Raw genomic sequence first — 19,925 nt, forward strand, 5'->3', positions numbered from 1 at the left:
TTTCCGCTCGTTTCTACGGGTACCTCGGTATAACGTTGTAGTACTGGTTTGTGTGTCAGAGTGTGACCCCACACACTTGATGATCATCTCAGACATTTATTAGTTTCTTTGGTTCCCGTCTTAAATAAGACCGCGCGCAAATAAATAGTCGCATGGATAGAATAGAACCAAACGGGAACCATCGTACCGGAAGCATTCAGCTGACCAATATACCGAGGTAGGAACACACACTTTTTACCACCGAATGTTCATTTAATATTTAAGAAATAAATAATGTCGTCGTGTTTTTATGTAATAATAAGTAACAGTAATTTACACGCCATATACTCCATACATAAATGATATTGTTATATGCAATTCTTAAAAGAAATAATACAAAATAGGGAGGGGGCATTACTCGTATGAAAACAAGATGGCGGTATTTGTTATAAACACGTGTAAAGCAGTTGGATTTTTTCTGGCCGAAAACAACTATTCATACGACCAAATTCTTAATTTTTGCATAGCTCGTGAAATTGATTGCCATTCTGATTTACTTCAGCAAAAAATCTACGTATTTCATATCTCTGATGCCAATGCTGTACATATGTTTATAAGGAGAGTAAATCTGAGATCCGCTTTCATTAATGATATTTGAAATGGCATGTTTAGACGAAGATTGATCTATAAGGTGAGTTCTCAATTTCCAACATTAAATCGTCCTAAAAAGTTATTGACTCGGTCTTCAAATTATGAAGACAAGGTCACATGGACCACAGGTGTAGGGCGCGTGGCCAAGTCACTTTAACACTATCAATTTGTCATAAAACAATATTTTTTATCATATTGACCCAAAAATAATTTTTTTTTCTGATATGATATAGATCTATATGAACAAGGTAGGTATCTCTTGACACAGAAAAATCACCTTCATCAACATTTAAAGCGATTAATTGCCTAAATGGCGGTCAATTTTCGTAAACTATGTACCATTTTGTTGGGAAAGGTTGCCTCGTGACGAAAAGTGTCCACAAAATAGCTACTTGCCAACATAAACTACAAGAAAATACTTCTCGAACTCGTAGAAATGCTAGGTCGGCGTCGATTTGACCGATAGTTCAGTGTCGATTTTACAAGAGTAAACCTATCGAAATACGCCAGCTACCGAACATAATCCGCATTAGAACAAAATTGTCACATTGTCCAAAATTCGGTCAATGTAGCTAAGCTTGTCCACTTGTGTTTACATTGGAGGAGTCCTTTAAGGCACGTAATAAGCCATTCCCCGATAAATTGCCTATTTCTTCATATAAAACACATCCAAGGAACACTATCCACGTCAATAACTTGCTCGGTCTCCAAATATTTGCCAAGAAATCAACTTGTTTTCACACACAATAATTCTTAACCTTTTCGGTGCGGGAACTGAATTTTGAAGGCCTTTGCAAACAGTTTGGATCCAGATGAGACGTCACAGAACGTGGCGTCTCATCAGGATCCAAACTGTTTGCTATTCTGATAATATTCTTTGGAAAAAAATCGAAGAAAATGCTAATTTTAGAAATTCAGCAGACAACATTTTAGCAGACGACAAATTTCCCAGCATGCAAAGGATTAACGTCAAATGCAGCCATTTACCGGTGTCAATGTCAATTGTTACCTTACCTTTGAACTTTTTACAATTTCAACCAATCAAATAACGGCGTTCCAAAATCTGCGCGATGCGGCCAGCAAATGCCAGAGATTAAGCTTTAAATTCATATTTAAATTATAAAACTTCTGAGAATTATGATAATTTTAAGGAACTGAGAAATAATACTCAGTCACTTAATATTCCCTATGCCAAGAACAACTATTTTAAATACAGTATCACATGTAAGTGCAATAAATCTGATTCTAAGCCTCTTTTTAAGTGTCTGAAACGGATTGGCTTACCATCCAAACAAGTGTTAGTTCTTTTAGTAACATTGGTTTCAAAATTGATGGTGAAATAATCTCATAAAGGAAAATCCGTTGGAAGCGCAAAAAACACTCAACGTACAATAAATGTGCATAAAGTCAGTTTTGATTTTTCAAATGTTATAAAAATGCTGAATTTTTTTAAAGCTTTATACAATCTAATTTTGTTACTGCATTGCAGCAGAGTTATTTTACATATGGTAAATCTTTCGTATGTAAATCTTATTTATACAAGGGTATTTTAAGTTTGTTTTAAATTGCAAAGTTGCCAAATAAAATTAATATAAATTATCACTATTATTTAATCCCAGAATAATTTTCACATATTTATCTAAAAAATAAACAAATAAAACTGTTCAAAGAGCCGCCAGGCTTAGAAAAGTACATGATATTTTACTTAAAGATTTAGTTTTTACAGTTACACACAAGCTATTAAGCTCATTTCAAGGCAAAACACCACCCATTGATGTTTTTGACATGGAAAAATTGTGTTATTTGACAATCATGCTGTTGACAACTTGTACACAGTTACTTAAGTTTTTTTTTCAGATGCTTAGAGTAAGTAAAAGAAAAAGAACACGAAGCGGCGGAAGTCAGCTTGCTGACTTATTTGTCAAAATCAGCACAGTTAAAGGTATATTAACCTGCTTGCATGGACACTTGTTGACATCCTAAATCCGACAGTGTGCTTAAGTAGAACCTGATACTTGGCTAATTAATTACGCAGATGAAATTTCACATGTGTTGATTCAAGTATTTTCTTATTTTCATTGATTACTTTAAAATAATTTTGTATCCAACATTCGGTTGGCATATAGATGCGTGAAATAGTTAGAGCACAGAGCATTATTAGGTTGCTATCTACATGATAAAAGTCATGTCATTTGTCATCGTCTCATACCCACGCATAAACATTACATTTTACTCCATTATTATGATCAATTATGGAGAGTAACAGAATGGTTGAACATACCCGGTGCCCAAAGATGTGATTTACTCAAAAGCATATCATGAGTTTTTAATTTAGCACAATTGTATTGAAAATATAAATGAGTTGGCATCGTCTCTCTTGACCCATGAATGCAACTCACCTATATTTTACGTTTTAGAGCTAATATAAGTTTGAAAATTAAAAGACATTTATTTTAAATTTTTGCATTCTAACACTCAGAACTTCAGTATCTTCAACTGAATATTTATTCACAGGAAGATGTGTACATACTAGTACAAAAATTCACAAAGGCACCTGTTTCCTGAAATACAAAGGAAACCTCTGTACAAAAGAGCCAGAGGGCGATGATAAATACATGTTTGAGTTTAAATGGAAGGGAAACAGATACTGGTATGTAACTGTAAACTGTGTAATTTTTGTGTCTAGAAAATTTCTGAAAATGACATATATGGCATATTATTTGTAAGGTTATGAGTTCTTGAGTTGCCGTTTAATATGCTTTATGAATGGTTTTAAATTTCCCTAAACTTACGAATAAACTTCCTTTTGACTTAGATAATAATGGTAAAAAAAAACTTGCAAATAAAACTCAATATACACCAATTTATATGATTGTCAACAAGACTTATAATACATATCAGTTAGTATAGTTGCCTTATAACCATCTATTTGTTTCATATATTATCAGTGTCATGTCGATATCTCCAAGATCAAGGTCACACTTGGAGTTCAAAGGTCAAATACTTGTCCGGGTATAACTTTATCATTTATTTTGAGATTTAAAAATCATTTGAAAAATGTATTCTCCATCATTGGACGGTCACAGGTGGAAGTAACGTATCCAGGATAGTATTTTTCATATATATATTTTTAGGAGCCCAATATATTCAAATAAATATATAAAATTATGTTTAATGAGAAAAAAATTGACAAAGAGCCATGAAAAAAAATCCCCACCCTCTGATATTGGAATCATAACAAGGTCATTAACTAGACTTTATTATAGAACTGTCTTCGCGGGCCGCAATAATGTCAAAAGTAGCTTTAATCCAAAGCATCCCTTAATCCTCCTATGGGCAATTGGACAACCTTTCAAAAAAAGTTCACTTTAAAAAAATCTGTCCAGCCGTTAACTCACAGTCGGTCGAAAACCGAGCACTATTTCGAGTCCGTTTGTCAACCCGAATAAATCTTCTACAGACTTTCAAACAATATTTTTGAGTTTTTTTACCCCTTAATCGATAGCTAGCGTCCTATTCCTTTGAAACAACGAAGCGTGTCAAATAATGCATGCATATGCAACCACTTACCCATAAAAACTAATTCCAAAAGTTTATATTTTCGTTGCAACAACTGTTTTAAGTCTAAATTTGATTTACTTAAAAACGAAAGTAGCCATCGCTCTTGAACCCGGCTTAGCAGTGAATTACACTGACAGAGCCAGGCACATAAATATACAATCAACAACAACAACGATGTTTTAATAAATGTAAATAAATGAAAAATACTTATCATTCTGATTGTATTGGAATAAGTTTTGAGGGGTAAGTGGTTGCATATGCATGCATTATTTGACACGCCTCGTTGTTTTAAAGGAATAGGACGCGAGCTATCGATTAAGGGGCAAAAACTCAAAAATATTGTTTGAAAGTCTGTAGAAGATTTATTCGGGTTGACAACGGACTCGAAATATTGCTCGGTTTTCGACCGACTGTGAGTTAACGGCTGGACAGATTTTTTTAAAGTGAACTTTTTTTGAAAGGTTGTCCAATAGCCCATAGGAGGATCAATGGATGCTTTTGATTAAAGCTACTTTTGACATTTTTGCGGCCCGCGAAGACAGGTCTATGATAAATTCTAGTTAATGACCTTGTTATGATTCCAATATCAGAGGGTGGGGATTTTTTTCATGGCTCTTTGTCATTTTTTTTTCTCAATAAACATGATTTTATATATTTATTTGAATATATTGGACTCCTAAAAAAATAAATAAAAAACAATACTATCCAGGGTACGTTACTTCCACCTGTGTGGACGGTGTGTCGCGCGGAAGAATTACGTCAATATCTCCAAGGTCAAGGTCACACTTTGAGTTCAAAAGTCAAAAATGGCCATAAATGAGTTTGAGTTTGTCTTGGCCATAACTATGTCATTCATTGTGAGATTTTAAAATGACTCTGTACATTAATTTTGTTCACAATCAATGGACAGTGTGTAATGCAAAAGAATTCAAGAGTTCAAAGGTCAAAATGGCCATAAATGATAATGGCATAATAACTCTTAAAAATTTCCATACATAAGATTCTCTTGTTTTGTGAAGACAATGCAAAATAGTCTGTGTCAATGCGACTATTGGGGTATATGTCACGTCTGTGACAAAGCTCTAGTTTTAAGGGGCCTTGACATTGTCATGCAGTGGAATTGTTTTTTAACATCAAAGCTGAAACTTATATCATGCTTGGTGACAATTATCAATTCACTATTTAGTGCAAGTTACATGTCTTTGACTTAAATTGTGTGAGGGTTGAATTTTGGGTTTGTCTAGCATACTTTTGTGTATAGAAATTTTTGTTATTTATGTTAAATTGACTGCAGGATTGATTCTACAACTGACGATGGATCCTTCGGACGTTTGGTCAATGATGACCATTATAAACCGAACTGCAAAGTCAAGGTTGATGACTCTAAAGGGAAACCAGAACTATTTTTTCAAGCCCTCAGAGATATCGAGAGCGGAGAAGAAATTTTGTATAACTATGGAGTCGGACCATATCCGTGGAGAAAAAAGGTAATGTTATAGGCATCAGGCCTGGATCATTTTAAAATAATTTAAACTGAATTACAAAATGTGAATAGTATTATTCTCCTGTAAGGTAATAAGATTCAGAAATTGAATAATGGATTTCCATTATAATAAGTGTTTGTTGTTGTTCTTGATGGTTGTGTCTTCAAGTTATATATGAGTTAAGGAGTTAAGAAATAGGAAGTTATCCAATTAGGTCAAATTTATTCATTTATTAAACTAAAATGGCACTTGTTAGGATAAATATGGGTCTAAGTGCTCTAACACACCAATTCCATCAGAAGATGACATTCTTAATATGTACTTGCAGTTATGAAATAATTCTTTCTTCATATTTCTAAAAAATAATGAAAGTCGGATATTTAGATATTGATTTGCTGCTGATTATTTAAAAAAAACGGTAGTTAACGAATTTTTAATACTGTCCACTGCGCAATCTAGATTAATTTCCTTATTCAAAGAAAACTTTGACATTATTAAGCGGTTCAGGGCTCAAACCTAAAACCTCCTGGTCAACTACTGAGCGCTTTTCCACTTTTGGTAAACAGTCAAAGCGTCTTTTGTGGCTCACTGCTCCATAATGTATATATGCATTTTGTAAAAAACTGAAAAAAGTTAAGATATACAGACTGAAGGTTCAGTCTTTGATCCCAGACATGGCGAGTTGAAACAGATATTGTAAGATATAATTCACTCCCACAACAGATTTAAGTTGTGTAGTGTTTCAGCTAGTTGCTTACAAAAATTGAAAGGAGTTTGCTGGTGAATAAAATCCATGTAGATTCTGTGTGACTGACGCAGGGCTTTTTTCCCTGTTTTTGTGAAGCAGCCTTGCCCCCCCCCACCCCCCATTTTGTGAAAAACATTGGTTGCGAACTGTTCAAAATTGTGAAAAATTGAGGCGCAAACATTTTAAATGTGTATAAATAAGAGTCTCAAACTTCTTGATATTGTGAAAGTTTGAGTCGCGAACTTCTTAAAATTGTGAAAATTTGAGTCGCGACTTTCCCAAAATTTTGAAAGACAGCCATTCTCACAGAAGGAAACAAAGCCCTGTGACGAGGCCTTTGATATAATTCACTGTAAAGAAGTATGTTATGGCATTAAAACCAAAACAACCATACAATATAGTATGAACTAAGCATAATTCAATTAAACATGTTAAGTTTAGCCTTTATTATACCCCCACAAACTAAATTTTGGGGGGTATATAGGAGTGAACTTGTCAGTCTGTCTGTCGGTCGGTCGGCCTGTATGCAGTGTCCGCTCTCTAATTCAAGTTGTTTTTATCCAATCTTCACCAAACTTGGTCAGATGTTGTATCTAGATGATGTCTAGGTCAAGTTCGAATATGGACAATACCTAGTCAAAAACTAGGTCACAGGGTCACTTAGTGCTTTTTAAACATTGAGCATGGTGTTTGCTGTTTTATGTGAAGACAACTTGAACATGCAAAATATTCTGTGTCAAAGCGGCATGTGGGGTATTCGTCACCTCTGTGACAAAGCTGTAGTTGTTTGTGTGTTGATTGTTGTTATATTCATTTTACAGAGAGGAAAATGTAGTAAGTGTTCATGTTTAGCTGGTTTATTTTATTAGCTTGACTATTATATATGAAATATATATTGTGGAGCTATCCTACACACCCCGGCGTCAGCGTTAGCGTGAGCGTTGAAATGTTAAAGTTTGTGTACCACCTCAAATATATTGTCCCTTGACATATTGCTTTTATATTTTGCATGCTTCTTTGCCAACATGACTCTAATCTATAAACAACAGCAGACAGCTGTATCAAGCATTTTGTAAGAATTATGGCCCTTTTTTCACTAAGAATATGCATATAATTGATAAATCTATGTTAAAGTGTGTGTACCACCTCGAATATTTTCCATGTCCCTTGACATATTAGTTTCATATTTTGCATACTTCTTTACCAACATGACCCCAATCTATTAACAAGAGCAGACAACTGTAACAATAATTTTGTAAGAATTATGGCCCTTTTTGCACTTAGAATATTCATATTATTGATAAATCTATGTTAAAGTTTGCGTACCACCTCAAATATTTTATATGTTCCTTGACATATTGCTTTCATATTTTGCATACTTCTTTACCAACATGACCCCAATCTATTAACAAGAGCAGACAACTGTATCAAGCATTTTGTAAGAATTATGTTCCCTTTTTATACTTAGACAATTGAAAATTTGGTTAAGTTATGTGTTTAGTTCCACTTTATTCCTAAAGTATCAAAGCTATTGCTTTATACTTGCCACACTTACTAACTATCATAAGGGGACTGTGCAGACAAAGATATGTAACTCTGACTGGCATTTTGACAGAATTATGGCCCCTTTTATACTTATTTTATTGAACATTTGGTTAAGTTTTGTGTTTTTGTCCATTTTTACTCCAGAAGTATCATAGCTATTGCATTCAGACTTGGAACACTCGCTAACTATCATAAGGGGACTGTACAGGGCAAGTTGCATAACTCTGGTTGGCATTTTAACGGAATTATGGCCCTTTTTTGTCTTAGTAACTTTGAATATTTTGTTAAATTTTGTGTTTAAATCCATTTTACTTCTAACGTATCAAGGCTATTGCTTTCAAACTTCAAACACATTCTTACTATTCATGATGGTACATAATTAATAAATTATGCTTAGATTGCCATAACTTCTTTATTTATGATCAGATTTGATTCATACTTTGACAAAACAACACTTACCTGACATAACGCAATGGACTCCACCCAAACCATCCCCCACGCCCCACCCCAGAATCCCCCCCCCCAATTTTTTTTATATTTTTTTCCCTTTTGTTTCTTATTTTTGAAAGATCATCTGAAATGACCACACACCCACATTATACCCCCTCTCAATTGAATTTTTTTTTAAACATGCCACATGGAAACAAAACTCAATAATTATTTATTTAATTTTTGAAGGACTGTCCAACCATCCTGCTCAAACTTGAAATAAACTCATATTAGTTTTGTTTATGTCTTTACAAATGTTCAATAGATTGTGGAAAATATACCTGAACTCAGAATCATCTATAAAGTATAACTTCTTTAAAACATAAGCGATCAATATGTTTGAATTATGGTCCTTTTCCACTTAGAATATGACTATATTACCTTGACCTTATTGAATATGAACAATTTCCCCATGATGGCTTACGTTATCAAGCACTCGAATAGTGGAGCGCGCTGTCTTCTGACAGCTCTTGTTTGCTTACATGTTCAGCAGTTTAAGTTTGGAAAAAATTGTTACTGTCATTGCAAGTTACACATATACTTTCAAAAATCTTTTTGCATAGCTGTTAATGAGCAAATATCTTGAAACTCAAAATTCAATATGCAATGATACATGCTGCAAGATGTATCAGGCAGTTTGCTATCCAAAAGCTAATAGTATGAGTAAAAGTATTTCTTGGAATAGAATGTCAAACTTCCATTTTTTGCACATGTCGGTCCGTCCGTCAGTAGGTCCGTCCACCAAATGGTTTCGGATGATTACTCAAGAACGCTAGGATCACGAAACTTCATTGGTACATTGGTCATGACTGGCAAATGACCCCTATTGATTTTCAGGTCACTAGGTCAAAGGTCAAGGTCACAGTGACTCAAAACAGTCAGGGCCCTCACACTACTTTGGGGGAAGGGGTCCGCAGCCCTTAGGAGGGGGAATTTTTGGGGCGTTTCCCTTTTTTGGGGATTTTTTTTACTTACTCTCTCATTATTACATTTGTACATGTTTTCACTATATTCATTGCATTTTTCATAATAAAGTATGTTTGAAAGATTAAATTGAAATAGAATTGAGATATAATAATCATGAGACACATCTTTCTATTAAAAAAAAAAAAAAAGAATTTTTTTTTTTTAGGGGGAATTTTTCCCCTCAAAAGGGGAAAAAAGTATACTTTTCAGGTGGGGGACTGCCGCCGAAATTCGGCGGCAGATTTGATAGATTGAGGGCCCTGACAGTAATATGGTTTCCGGATGATAACTCAAGAACACTTATGCCTAGGTTCATGAAACTTCATATGTACATTGATTTTGACTGGCAGATGACCCCTATTGATTTCCAGGTCACTAGTTCAAAGGTCAAGGTCACAGTGACCTGAAGCAGTAAAGTGTTTTTTAAGGATTCACACAATGGCTGCCACTACAACTGACAGCCCATTTCATTAGTTGACTATTTTCTTTTTTAGGTTTAACTGGAAAAAAAAAATGCACAAAATCAGACAAAAGATTGGCCAATGTAATGTTTATCATCACTTACATTCAAGAAACCGAATTGGATGCATTTAAAATATGTATTATACAAATATATGTATACATGGATGTAAAATAATAATCATTAATGAATCAATATATGTTTTAGTATTTTACACAGTTCCAGAAAATTCCCTATTTCACATTACAATTGATGGTTTTCTTCCTAGTTATGTCACATTCTCTAGTCTTCAAGCTTGGTAATTTCTTTGATTGCTCTGACACGTGTACATATTTCTTGAAGATTCTGAGGGTGAGATATTGGATGGTGGTGCCCAGACTGAGCTTATCCAGGATACCCAACAGTTCTATGACAACGATGCTCATCTGAGGTAATAACATACATGTTTTTATAAAGAAAAATGTGCATATATTTATGACTTTTCTGCAAATATTATTTAGATGGAATTTATACAATTTTCCAACAAAGATAAAGCCAGAATATACAACAAAAAAGTAACAATCTCATGGTGTCATTTGTTATGTTGTTATGCTAGTCTGCACATTTCATTTGAAGTTATATCTTATATAAAGTAAATGTCAAAAAAGGAACTATGTTAGTTCTTTTTATTTTGTTCATAATCTTAAAAAAGGCCTAGATAGAACACTATTATTTTACAATATATCCTTTAATTCTTTCTGCCACTTACCTGTATTGGGCAGGACTGGCATAAGTATTTCCACTTTCAGAATTTAACATATTGATATAAATCCCCTGTTATTGCAGCAATGGCGTGGGTCTTCTTGAAGAGGAGCAGGTGGAGACACCATCCAGCCCCAAGTCTGAGCCCGAGGAAGTGAATAATGTGAAAGAGGATGTGTTCCCCTATGACACGGTGGTCCACAACGAGGAACCCAAACTGGAAACTTTGCATCTGGAGGAGGAGCCACAGCACATCCATGGTATTCATAGTCAGATAGGGAGTATCTTCATACATTAGCAGGATTCTGTGAATAAAATTTGTCTGATTACCGTACAATGTGTATTTTTATGCCCCCGGATCGAATGATCGGGGATATATTGATTTTGGCCTGTCTGTATGTCATTGTATGAATGGTGTATACCTCTATATGTATGTACTGTGTTTCTAGTGTGTGTGCCTCGTACCTCACAATGTCTGTTCAGTTAATTGTATATATTACATCATTGTACTGCACTTTTGACAGCAATAACTAAATGCTGTGGGTTTGAACCCTTCTGAGTGTGTTCAACCAGTCGTTGGCCTCTGAAGATATGGTTAGTTAGGATATGACTTATGAATGATAATTTTGTGAACTGCTTGATAAAAAAAATGAAAACTGTTTTGATGTGCAAAACCCAATTAATGAAAGCTAAAATGCATTATTCATAACAACCACCAAAGGTGCGTCAGTGATGAGTCTGATTTATATAATACGTGTGCTCATAGACCATGATTATAAGGCCTTATGAGCTGACTTGGCCTTCAAGACATTTTTATACGCCTGTGCTTTTCAAAACAGGTTGTATTATAGTTTCACCCTTGTCAGGCGGCGGGCAGGCAGCGGCGGTGGTGTCTACACCAGTGCCCGCTCTCTTATTCAAATAGTTTTCATCCGATCTTCACCAAACTTGGTCAGAAGTTGTATCTAGAAAATATCTAGGTCAAGTTCGAATATGGGTCATGCCAGGTAAAAAACTAGGCCACTAGGTCACTTAATGCATTTCATGGATTAAGCATGGTGTCCGCTCTCTAATTGAAGTAGTTTTCCTCCGATCTTCATCAATTAGGTCGGAAGTTGTGTCTAAATGATAGCTAGGTCAAGTTGAAATTTTTGGGTCATGCAGGGTTAGAAACCAGGTCATGGGGTCACTTAGTGCATTTCATGCATTTAGCATGGTGTCTGCTCTCTAATTGAATAAGTTTTAATCTGATATTCACCAAATTTGGTCACAAGTTGTATCTAAACAATATCTAGGTCAAGTTCGAATATGGGTCATGCCAGGTCACAAACTAGGTCACGGGGTCACTTAGTGCATTTCAAGGATTTAACATGGTGTCTGCTCCCTAATTGAAGTAGTTTTCATCAGATCTTCACCAAATTTGGTCAGAAGTTGTGTCCAAATGATATCTAGGTCAAGTTCAAATATGGGTCATATCAGGTTAAAAACTAGGTCAGGAGGTTGCATTTCAAGCATTTAGCATGGTTTTCAAAATCCTTCAAACAGGCGTATGTTGTGACAGTGTGGCACTCTTGTTGGTCAGGATTACCTCAATGTTGTTGTTTGATATTTGTGTTTCCTTTACAATAGACTATGTATACCTCTGTCTGTATGTGTTCAGTTGAGTAAATAGCATTCTACTGTGTGTGCGTAACTTGTACCTCACAGGGTTTTAAAATTTCCAGATATCAATCCTTATACCTTCCATATACCTTAATGCATTGTGTTTGTTAACCAAGGTGTCTGGCTGCTGTGGGTTCGAGTCCCACTGAATACAGTAAATCATGTAAAAATATAGAGTATATGCTGACTTAAGATGGTAGTCTTATAGCACTTCTGGTATTCCCAGATACAGCAGTAATGTCAATAGCGTTTTTGTATATCAGTGGAATGCAATGCAAGAGGTAAAGACAACATAAAATGTCAAAATTAAATGCTTGCCACAAGTGACAGGAGAATGCTCTATTGTCCCCTACTGGTTTCACCGGAGGGGACTTATGGTTTGCGCTCCGTCTGTCAATCCGTCCGTCACACTTTTCTGGATCCTGCAATAACTGTGAAAGTTCTTAATATTTTGTCATGAAACTTGGAACATGGATAGATGGCAATATGGACATTATGCACGTCATTTCATGTTGTTTCTACGTCAAAAATTCTGGTTGCTATGGCAACAAATAGACTAGAAATACTGCTGAAAATGGTGGTTTTCTGGATCCTGTGATTGCTCTAAAAGTTCTTAATATATTTTCATGAAACTTGGAACATGGATAGATGGCAATATGGACATTATGCATGGCATTTCATTTTGTTCCTATGTCAAAATTGTGGCAACAAAAAAAAATCTGAAAATGGTGGAATTTCTGACAATGGTAGAGCTGGTAGGGTACTATATTGCTTGACAATAGCCTTGTTTAATACAGGTACTGAAGGTGGAGGTGATGCAGAAGCTTTCTCTGAACCTGTAAGTTCCAATGCACTGTTAGAAAAGGACACATCTTCACGCACATCTGGTTACAAGTACAGAGCAGAAAGGACGAGCGTAAGGGGTAAGGCTGGTATTGTATCAAATGATCAGCTCTCATTGGATTGTTGTGGAGATTTGTTTGTCACAACTACCAACTTACATAAAGTGTACATTTTGTTGAATACCTCTATATGTATGTATTGTAACTACCAACTTACATTAAGTGTACATTTTGGTGAATACCTCTATATGTATGTATTGTGTTTCTAGTGTGTGTGTATGTGTGCCTTGTACCTCACAATGTCTGATCAGTAAATTGTATATTACATCTTTGTACTGCACTTTTTACAGCAATTACCAAATGCTGTGGGTTTGAACCCTTCTGGGTGTGTTCAACCAGTTGTGGTCTCTGAAGAGATGGTTAGTAAGGATATGAATTATGAATGATAATTTTGTGAACTGATTGATTAAAAAAATGAAAACTGTTTCGATGTGCAAAACCCAATTATCGAAAGATAAATTGCATTATTCAAAACAACCACCAAAGGCGCGTCGGAGATGGGTCTGATTGTTATAATACGTGTGCTCATAAACCTTGATAATTTGGCCTTATGAGCTGACTTGGTCTTCAAGACATTTTTAGCTCTGCTGTTTTCGAAGAAAACCCGAGGTATTGTCATAGCCAGCTCGTCTGCATTGAGTTAAAACCTTAAAATTTGCTCTAAAATCAAAGTGCTTCCACCTTCAACTTTGAAATTTCATATGTAGCTCCACATTAATGAGTTCTACATGCCACTCCCATTTTGGGTCACTAGATCAAAGGTCAAGGTCACTGTGACGTCTAAACAAAAATTAAAACTGCACCCGCAGCCGAGCATTGTCACCCGCTATGTGATGCGCTTGTTGGTAATTATTACCACCATGTCGTTGTTTCATATTTTTATTTCCTTTACAAAGGACTATGGATACCTCTGTCTGTATGTGTTCAGTTGACTAAATAGCATTATACTGTGTGTGTGTGTGTGTGTGCCTTGTACCTCACAACGTTTTAACATTTCCAGATATCAATCCCTCTACCTTGCATATACCTTAGAGCATTGTGAAAGATGAAGTATCTTTTACTATGTGATGCTCATGTTGGTGATTCACCTCCTTGTGTTATGCAGCTGTTTTCTTTCTGTAATTCAATGGTTTTAATTCCACAACAGAATGCAGCCAATATGATGCACCATGTTGGACTCTATCCAAGTTGTAAATTGGACTATTTTCTAAAAACAACTGTCTTTAAAGACGTCCTGTTCTTAATTGTAAAAGCATGTACAAGTAATTGCATACTTGAATAAGATTTCTTCTTCGATTAAACTGTTTATTAATGGAAAATTACAAGATTGTACATGTTTTCATGGCAAGATTATGGCATATTAGTTAGAGGTATTGTGCTGAATCTGTGTATGTTGGATAATTAACCAATTCAAATTTCGCTGTAATATTTATAAACTTTTATTAGCTCGGCGTTTTCAGAGAAAACCCGAGGTATTGTCATAGCCAGCTCAACGTGTTGTCCGACGTCCGCATCGTGCTTAAACTGTAACATTTTGTTAAGATTGTGAACATTGGCTCAAAAATCAAATTGCTTCCACCTACAACTTTTAAACTTCATATGTAGATGCACCTTGATGAGTTCTACACGCCACACCCATTTTTGGGTCACTAGGTCAGAGGTCAAGGTCACTGTGACCTTACAAACAAAATATCTGACAAGCTTTCATTTATTCAAAACTGCACCCGTAGCCGAGCGTGGCACCCGTGGTGCTCTTGATAAAAATGTCATGTCACAATAGTTTTATGCAGATACCAAGTACAAGAGCTTGTATGTGTTAAGATCCAGATTAATTACCCTTGACTTAATAATGATATAACTTAATCATTCTATTCTATGTTTTTCGTAGATGAAAAAAAAACAACAGAATATATTTTCTTCAAGTCAAACCAAACATGAAAGCAATTTAGGTGCATTTTAAACACTTTGTCAGAAAGCAAATGTGCAATTTCTGTTGTATTTTGTACACATTTGCAAATATGAAATTGATGTTCTTATTTCTTTTGCATTTACAGCAAATGAATCTACACTACTCAGCCCGTTGTCACCAGATTCGGAGAGGGTGGGAGATGGCCATGTTTCGGCAGACGGCAAATCAGAGACACCAAATAACACTGAGTCTCTTATCCAAGCCTCGACTGTCACGCCAGTAAACAGTCCACAGAAACGTGACGAGTACAAACGACGTATTGAGAAAAGTCCAAGTTCACCACCAATGACAGTTGTTGACGATTTCTCCGAAGCGTTCCCATTTGACACCGTCACAAGAACGCCATCGTATCTTCGTATCAGCAGTGCGGTCAGTGGGTATGGTCACTACTTGAAATACTCGGCGTACAGAGGAATAGAAAAACGGTCGCCCTACTCGAGTACTCTGTCCCTGCGGTCGAGTAGGTCTGATTCGACGACCCCGCAGTCGCCCGTTGAAATGCCCATCGGAAAGATCCCGAATATCTCTCGTCCAAGGAATTACCCGCCCTTGAAGAGTGAGGTTCTGTCGCCTCGCAAGGAGATTTTCTGGGAAACTGGTGTAGAGACATTGACCCCTGTGAATGGGTCAAATGAGGGTTGTTTAAATGGTAGGGACGATTCCAGTGGATCGCTATCCATGAGCGAAGATGTAACGATAGAAGGCAATGGACATATTGAACTGATTGAGAATTGTGTGTCAACTGGAAACCCAGAGAAGGTATGGATTATTTAAAATAGGTCTATCGCACTATGAAGTGCTGTGTTTAATGTTAAGTTTGTTTTACACTTTAGGATATTGCTTTTTATTGCAGTAAACAAAGAAAGTGAAAATCATTTGCTGTACTGTTGTGAACTTTTCAGACGTTTTCTTGTGAAATTTGATAGAATTGTTATTCTTCATTATGTTATAATATTAGTGTCATGACTTCTTACTGACCCTGTAGAGTACGATACAGGGACAGAAATATAATAATATAATAATAGGTAGCTCATCTACCCGGTATCACACAGTGCAGTGACAGTAAGAAGCCATCTAGCAACTTTATCTTAGTGTGTACCATTTCTTCTTCCATCATCAACTCAATAACAGGATATAATTGCCGTATTGTATAATGTGTTGCATACATCCATGATGTCAAAAGCTAATGAGATCTTATTGAAAGATATTTAACAGTTTTTTCTGTTGAGCTTTATGAATGGAGGTCTCTTAGAGCTCAGCAATTTTTTTTGCCCAATTGGGAAAAGTACAGGTACTAGCCAAATTGGGAACAAAACGTGCGCGGAAACCTCTGAAAATGGGAAAATTCACGCTGTGAAGTCGTCATAATGGGAAATTGGTGTATATGACTTTTTGCTCTCAAATTCTATAAAATTGATAACTTGATTTGTAAGTGTTGTTAAGTTGTCAATATTATATCTAATTAGGTTCAAGCCATAGAGCTGCATATGGGAAACAAACTAAATATTGCTTTTTTTTAGTTCCCTACCGGTTTCACCGGAGGGGACTTATGGTTTTGTCTCAGTCCGTCCGTCACACTTTTCTTGATCCTGCGATAACTTAAAAAGTTCTTAATATATTTTCATAAAACTTGGAACATGGATAGATGGCAATATGGATATTATGCACGTCATTTCAGTTCGTTCCTACGTCAAAAATTATGGTTGCTATGGCAACAAATAGACTAGAAATACTGCTGAAAATGGTGGTTTTTCTGGATCCTGCGATAACTTTTAAAGTTCTTAATCTTTTTTCATGAAACTTGAAACATGGATAGATGGCAATATGGACATTATGCACTTCATTTCATTTCGTTCCAACGTAAAAAATTTTGGTTGCTATGGCAACAAACAGACTAGACATACTGCTGAAAATGGTGGTTTTCTAGATCCTGCGATAACTTTAAGTTCTTAATATTTTTTCATGTATCTTGAAACATAGATAGATGGCAATATGGACATTATGCACGTCATTTCATTTCGTTCCGACGTAAAAAATTCTGGTTGCTATGGCAACAAATAGACAGATACAGCTGAAAATGGTGGTTTTCTAGATCCTGCAATAACTTTTAAAGTTTTAAATATTTTTTCATGAAACTTGAAACATGGATAGATGGCAATATGGACATTATGCACGTCATTTCATTTTGTTCCTAAATAAAAAAAATTGTTTGCTATGGCAACAAATATATATTTAAAAAATCTGGAATTTCTGACAATGGTGGAGCCGGTAGGGGACTTATATTGCTTGACAATAGTCTTTCTAAACCTTTAATTATACCCCCACAAACAAGTTTAGGGGGTATATAGGAGTGAACTTGTCTGTCGGTCCGTATTAAGTGTCCGCTCTCTAATTCAAGTAGTTTTCATCCGATCTTCACCAAACTTGGTAAGAAGTTGTATCTACATGATGTCTTGGCCAAGTTCGAACGTGAGCCATGCCGGGTCAAAAACTAGGTCACGGGGTCACTTAGTGTGTTTTAAACCTCATCATGTTGTCCGCTCTCTAATTCAAGTAGTTTTTATCCAATCTTCACCAAAAATTGGTCAGAAGTTGTATCTTGATAATGTCTAGGGCAAGTTTGAATATGGGTCATGCCGGGTCAAAAACAAGGTCACGGGGTCACTTAGTGAGTTTTAAACATCACAATGTTGTCCGCTCTCTAATTCAAGTAGTTTTCATCCAATCTTCACCAAACTTGGTCAGAAGTTGTATCTAGAGGATGTCTAGGTCAATTTTGAATATGGGTCATGCCGGGTCAAAAACTAGGTCATGGGGTATCTTAGTGCATTTTAAACCTCACCATGTTGTCCGCTCTCTAATTCAAGTAGTTTTCATCCAATCCTATCTAAATGATCTCTAGGACAAGTTTGAACATGGGCCATTCAGGGCCTAAAACTAGGTCACGGGGTCACTAAGTGGTTTTTTTTAACATTCAGCATGGTGTCCGCTCTCTAATTCAAGTAGTTTACATCCGATCTTCACCAAACTTGGTCAGAAGTTTTATGGAGATGATCTTTAAGCCAAGTTAGAGCATGGGCCTTACTGGGTCAAAAACTAGGTCAAGGGGTCACTTAGTGCGTTTTAAAAATTGAGCATGGTGTCAGATGTTTTTGTGAAGATGACGTGCAAAATATTATGTGTCAATGCGGCATGTGGAGGTATTCGTCACGTCTGTGACAAAGCTCTAGTTGGGATTGTTTTTACATCAATTGGAAAATTTGTAGTATTTCCCTAATTGGGAAAGTGCCGTTTTCCAGTGCTTTATAAAGAAGGTAAATAATCGCTGGAGCTATATTTGATTTTATCGCATCACCATTTTGTTGCATCATGCTGTGATCAGAATTGAGACTAAATTGCATCGCTGTTTTGATAGTTTAAAGATAGATTGGTTCTTAAATGTAATGTCTTTAGAAGGAGCAGTAGGTATCAAAAATCAGAATTTTGTTGGTTTGTTACAGGATGCAGATATCTTTCTGTCGGTGACTCAAGCGGAAGAAAATCGGCTGCTGGAGTTGTGTTCGAACTGCGAGGGGGAAATGTGTAGCAGTGATGTGCCCGAGGAAGGTGCGTATCATGGGATTACTGAAGAATCTGAGATCTAGTAGTCTAATTAAACCTAATTCTGGGAAAACTGGTCTTAATGCATGTGCATGAAGTGTTATCCCAGGCTAGCCTGTGCAGTCTGCCTAGACTGGACTTTCGTAAAATAAAAGTCTTAAAAAGAAAAAAATACCATTAAAGCTGACAGTGCGGCTCCTTATTAGCCCTACAGAAACTTAATGCACAGGCATTAAACAAAGTTTACCCAGAATGCAGTTCCTATAATACAGCTTGGCTAGCTCATTTGGTAATGCACTAATTGGTCATGAAATTATTTCTATCACCATTCACCTCGTATCTCTCATTCAAGAAGGGCACCTGTCTGTTACTGGAAAAAGTGTGGGCAATTAGTTGTGGTAAACCAGCTCACCCATGAAAAGTAAGAGCAGGGTATACTGCTATTGTTATATAACTGAAAAACTGTTTAACTCTTTACCACTTAAAAATGTATTGTTACGTATTTGTAATCCTTCAGTAAGTTCAATTTTAAAGTCCTTTGTTACTAGATCCAAGTTTTAAAGGTTTCATTTCCAACCCTTAGTTACTGATGAGCAGCAAACAGCATAAAATCCGAACAGACTGTGAGTTACTAAAACTTACCTGTGGGCTGTTCTGGTTTTATCCTGGTTGCAAAAGATATTTTCACTTTGCTTCTGAGAGGGAAAGGGTTAAAATAGACAACCTAAAGAAGAAAACATTTAATTAACAGGGCACATTTGGAATTTTTCTTCCTGTTAGCCAATTTCCTCATATTTCAATATCAAAATTATTGGCCAAAGAAGTGAATAATCTGTTTTTCTTCCTTTACAATTACATACTGTGAATGTAAATCATTTATATTTGTTGGAATGAAATTCTTTATTGTTCATGGAGCATACAGTCAGGGATTTTCGATTTTGGACTAGATCATGGGGAATTTGTGTCGGTCCTTCTATGATGTATTTGTTTTCAATTCGTGGATAGGTCAACTAAGGAAATCAACAAAAATTTATGTCCAACAAATATAAAAATGGGCCTTGCTTTGTGAAAAGGGGGTTTAATGCATATGCGTAAAGTAACATCCCAGATTAGCCTGTGCAGTCCACACAGGCTCATCAGGGACGACACTTTCCGCCTTAACTTGAAT

General features: G+C 35.9%; 1 protein-coding gene across 1 annotated transcript in view; it reads left to right on the forward strand.

Moving 5' to 3' along the window:
• Nucleotides 1-200: 200 nt before the first annotated feature.
• LOC127842307 (uncharacterized) overlaps nucleotides 201-19,925 on the forward strand; it is a 32,354-nt gene continuing 12,629 nt past the window's right edge. Inside the window, exons 1-10 of the mRNA XM_052371738.1 lie at nucleotides 201-217; nucleotides 2,488-2,572; nucleotides 3,145-3,280; nucleotides 5,486-5,678; nucleotides 7,245-7,257; nucleotides 10,226-10,313; nucleotides 10,709-10,884; nucleotides 13,084-13,209; nucleotides 15,243-15,916; nucleotides 18,658-18,763. Coding sequence (XP_052227698.1) covers nucleotides 2,488-2,572; nucleotides 3,145-3,280; nucleotides 5,486-5,678; nucleotides 7,245-7,257; nucleotides 10,226-10,313; nucleotides 10,709-10,884; nucleotides 13,084-13,209; nucleotides 15,243-15,916; nucleotides 18,658-18,763 — 1,597 coding nt within the window. The 5' untranslated portion in view covers nucleotides 201-217. The remainder of the gene's footprint in view (nucleotides 218-2,487; nucleotides 2,573-3,144; nucleotides 3,281-5,485; nucleotides 5,679-7,244; nucleotides 7,258-10,225; nucleotides 10,314-10,708; nucleotides 10,885-13,083; nucleotides 13,210-15,242; nucleotides 15,917-18,657; nucleotides 18,764-19,925) is intronic.

The sequence above is a fragment of the Dreissena polymorpha genome, chromosome 8 (assembly GCF_020536995.1).
Source record: "Dreissena polymorpha isolate Duluth1 chromosome 8, UMN_Dpol_1.0, whole genome shotgun sequence".
Taxonomy (NCBI): domain Eukaryota; kingdom Metazoa; phylum Mollusca; class Bivalvia; order Myida; family Dreissenidae; genus Dreissena; species Dreissena polymorpha.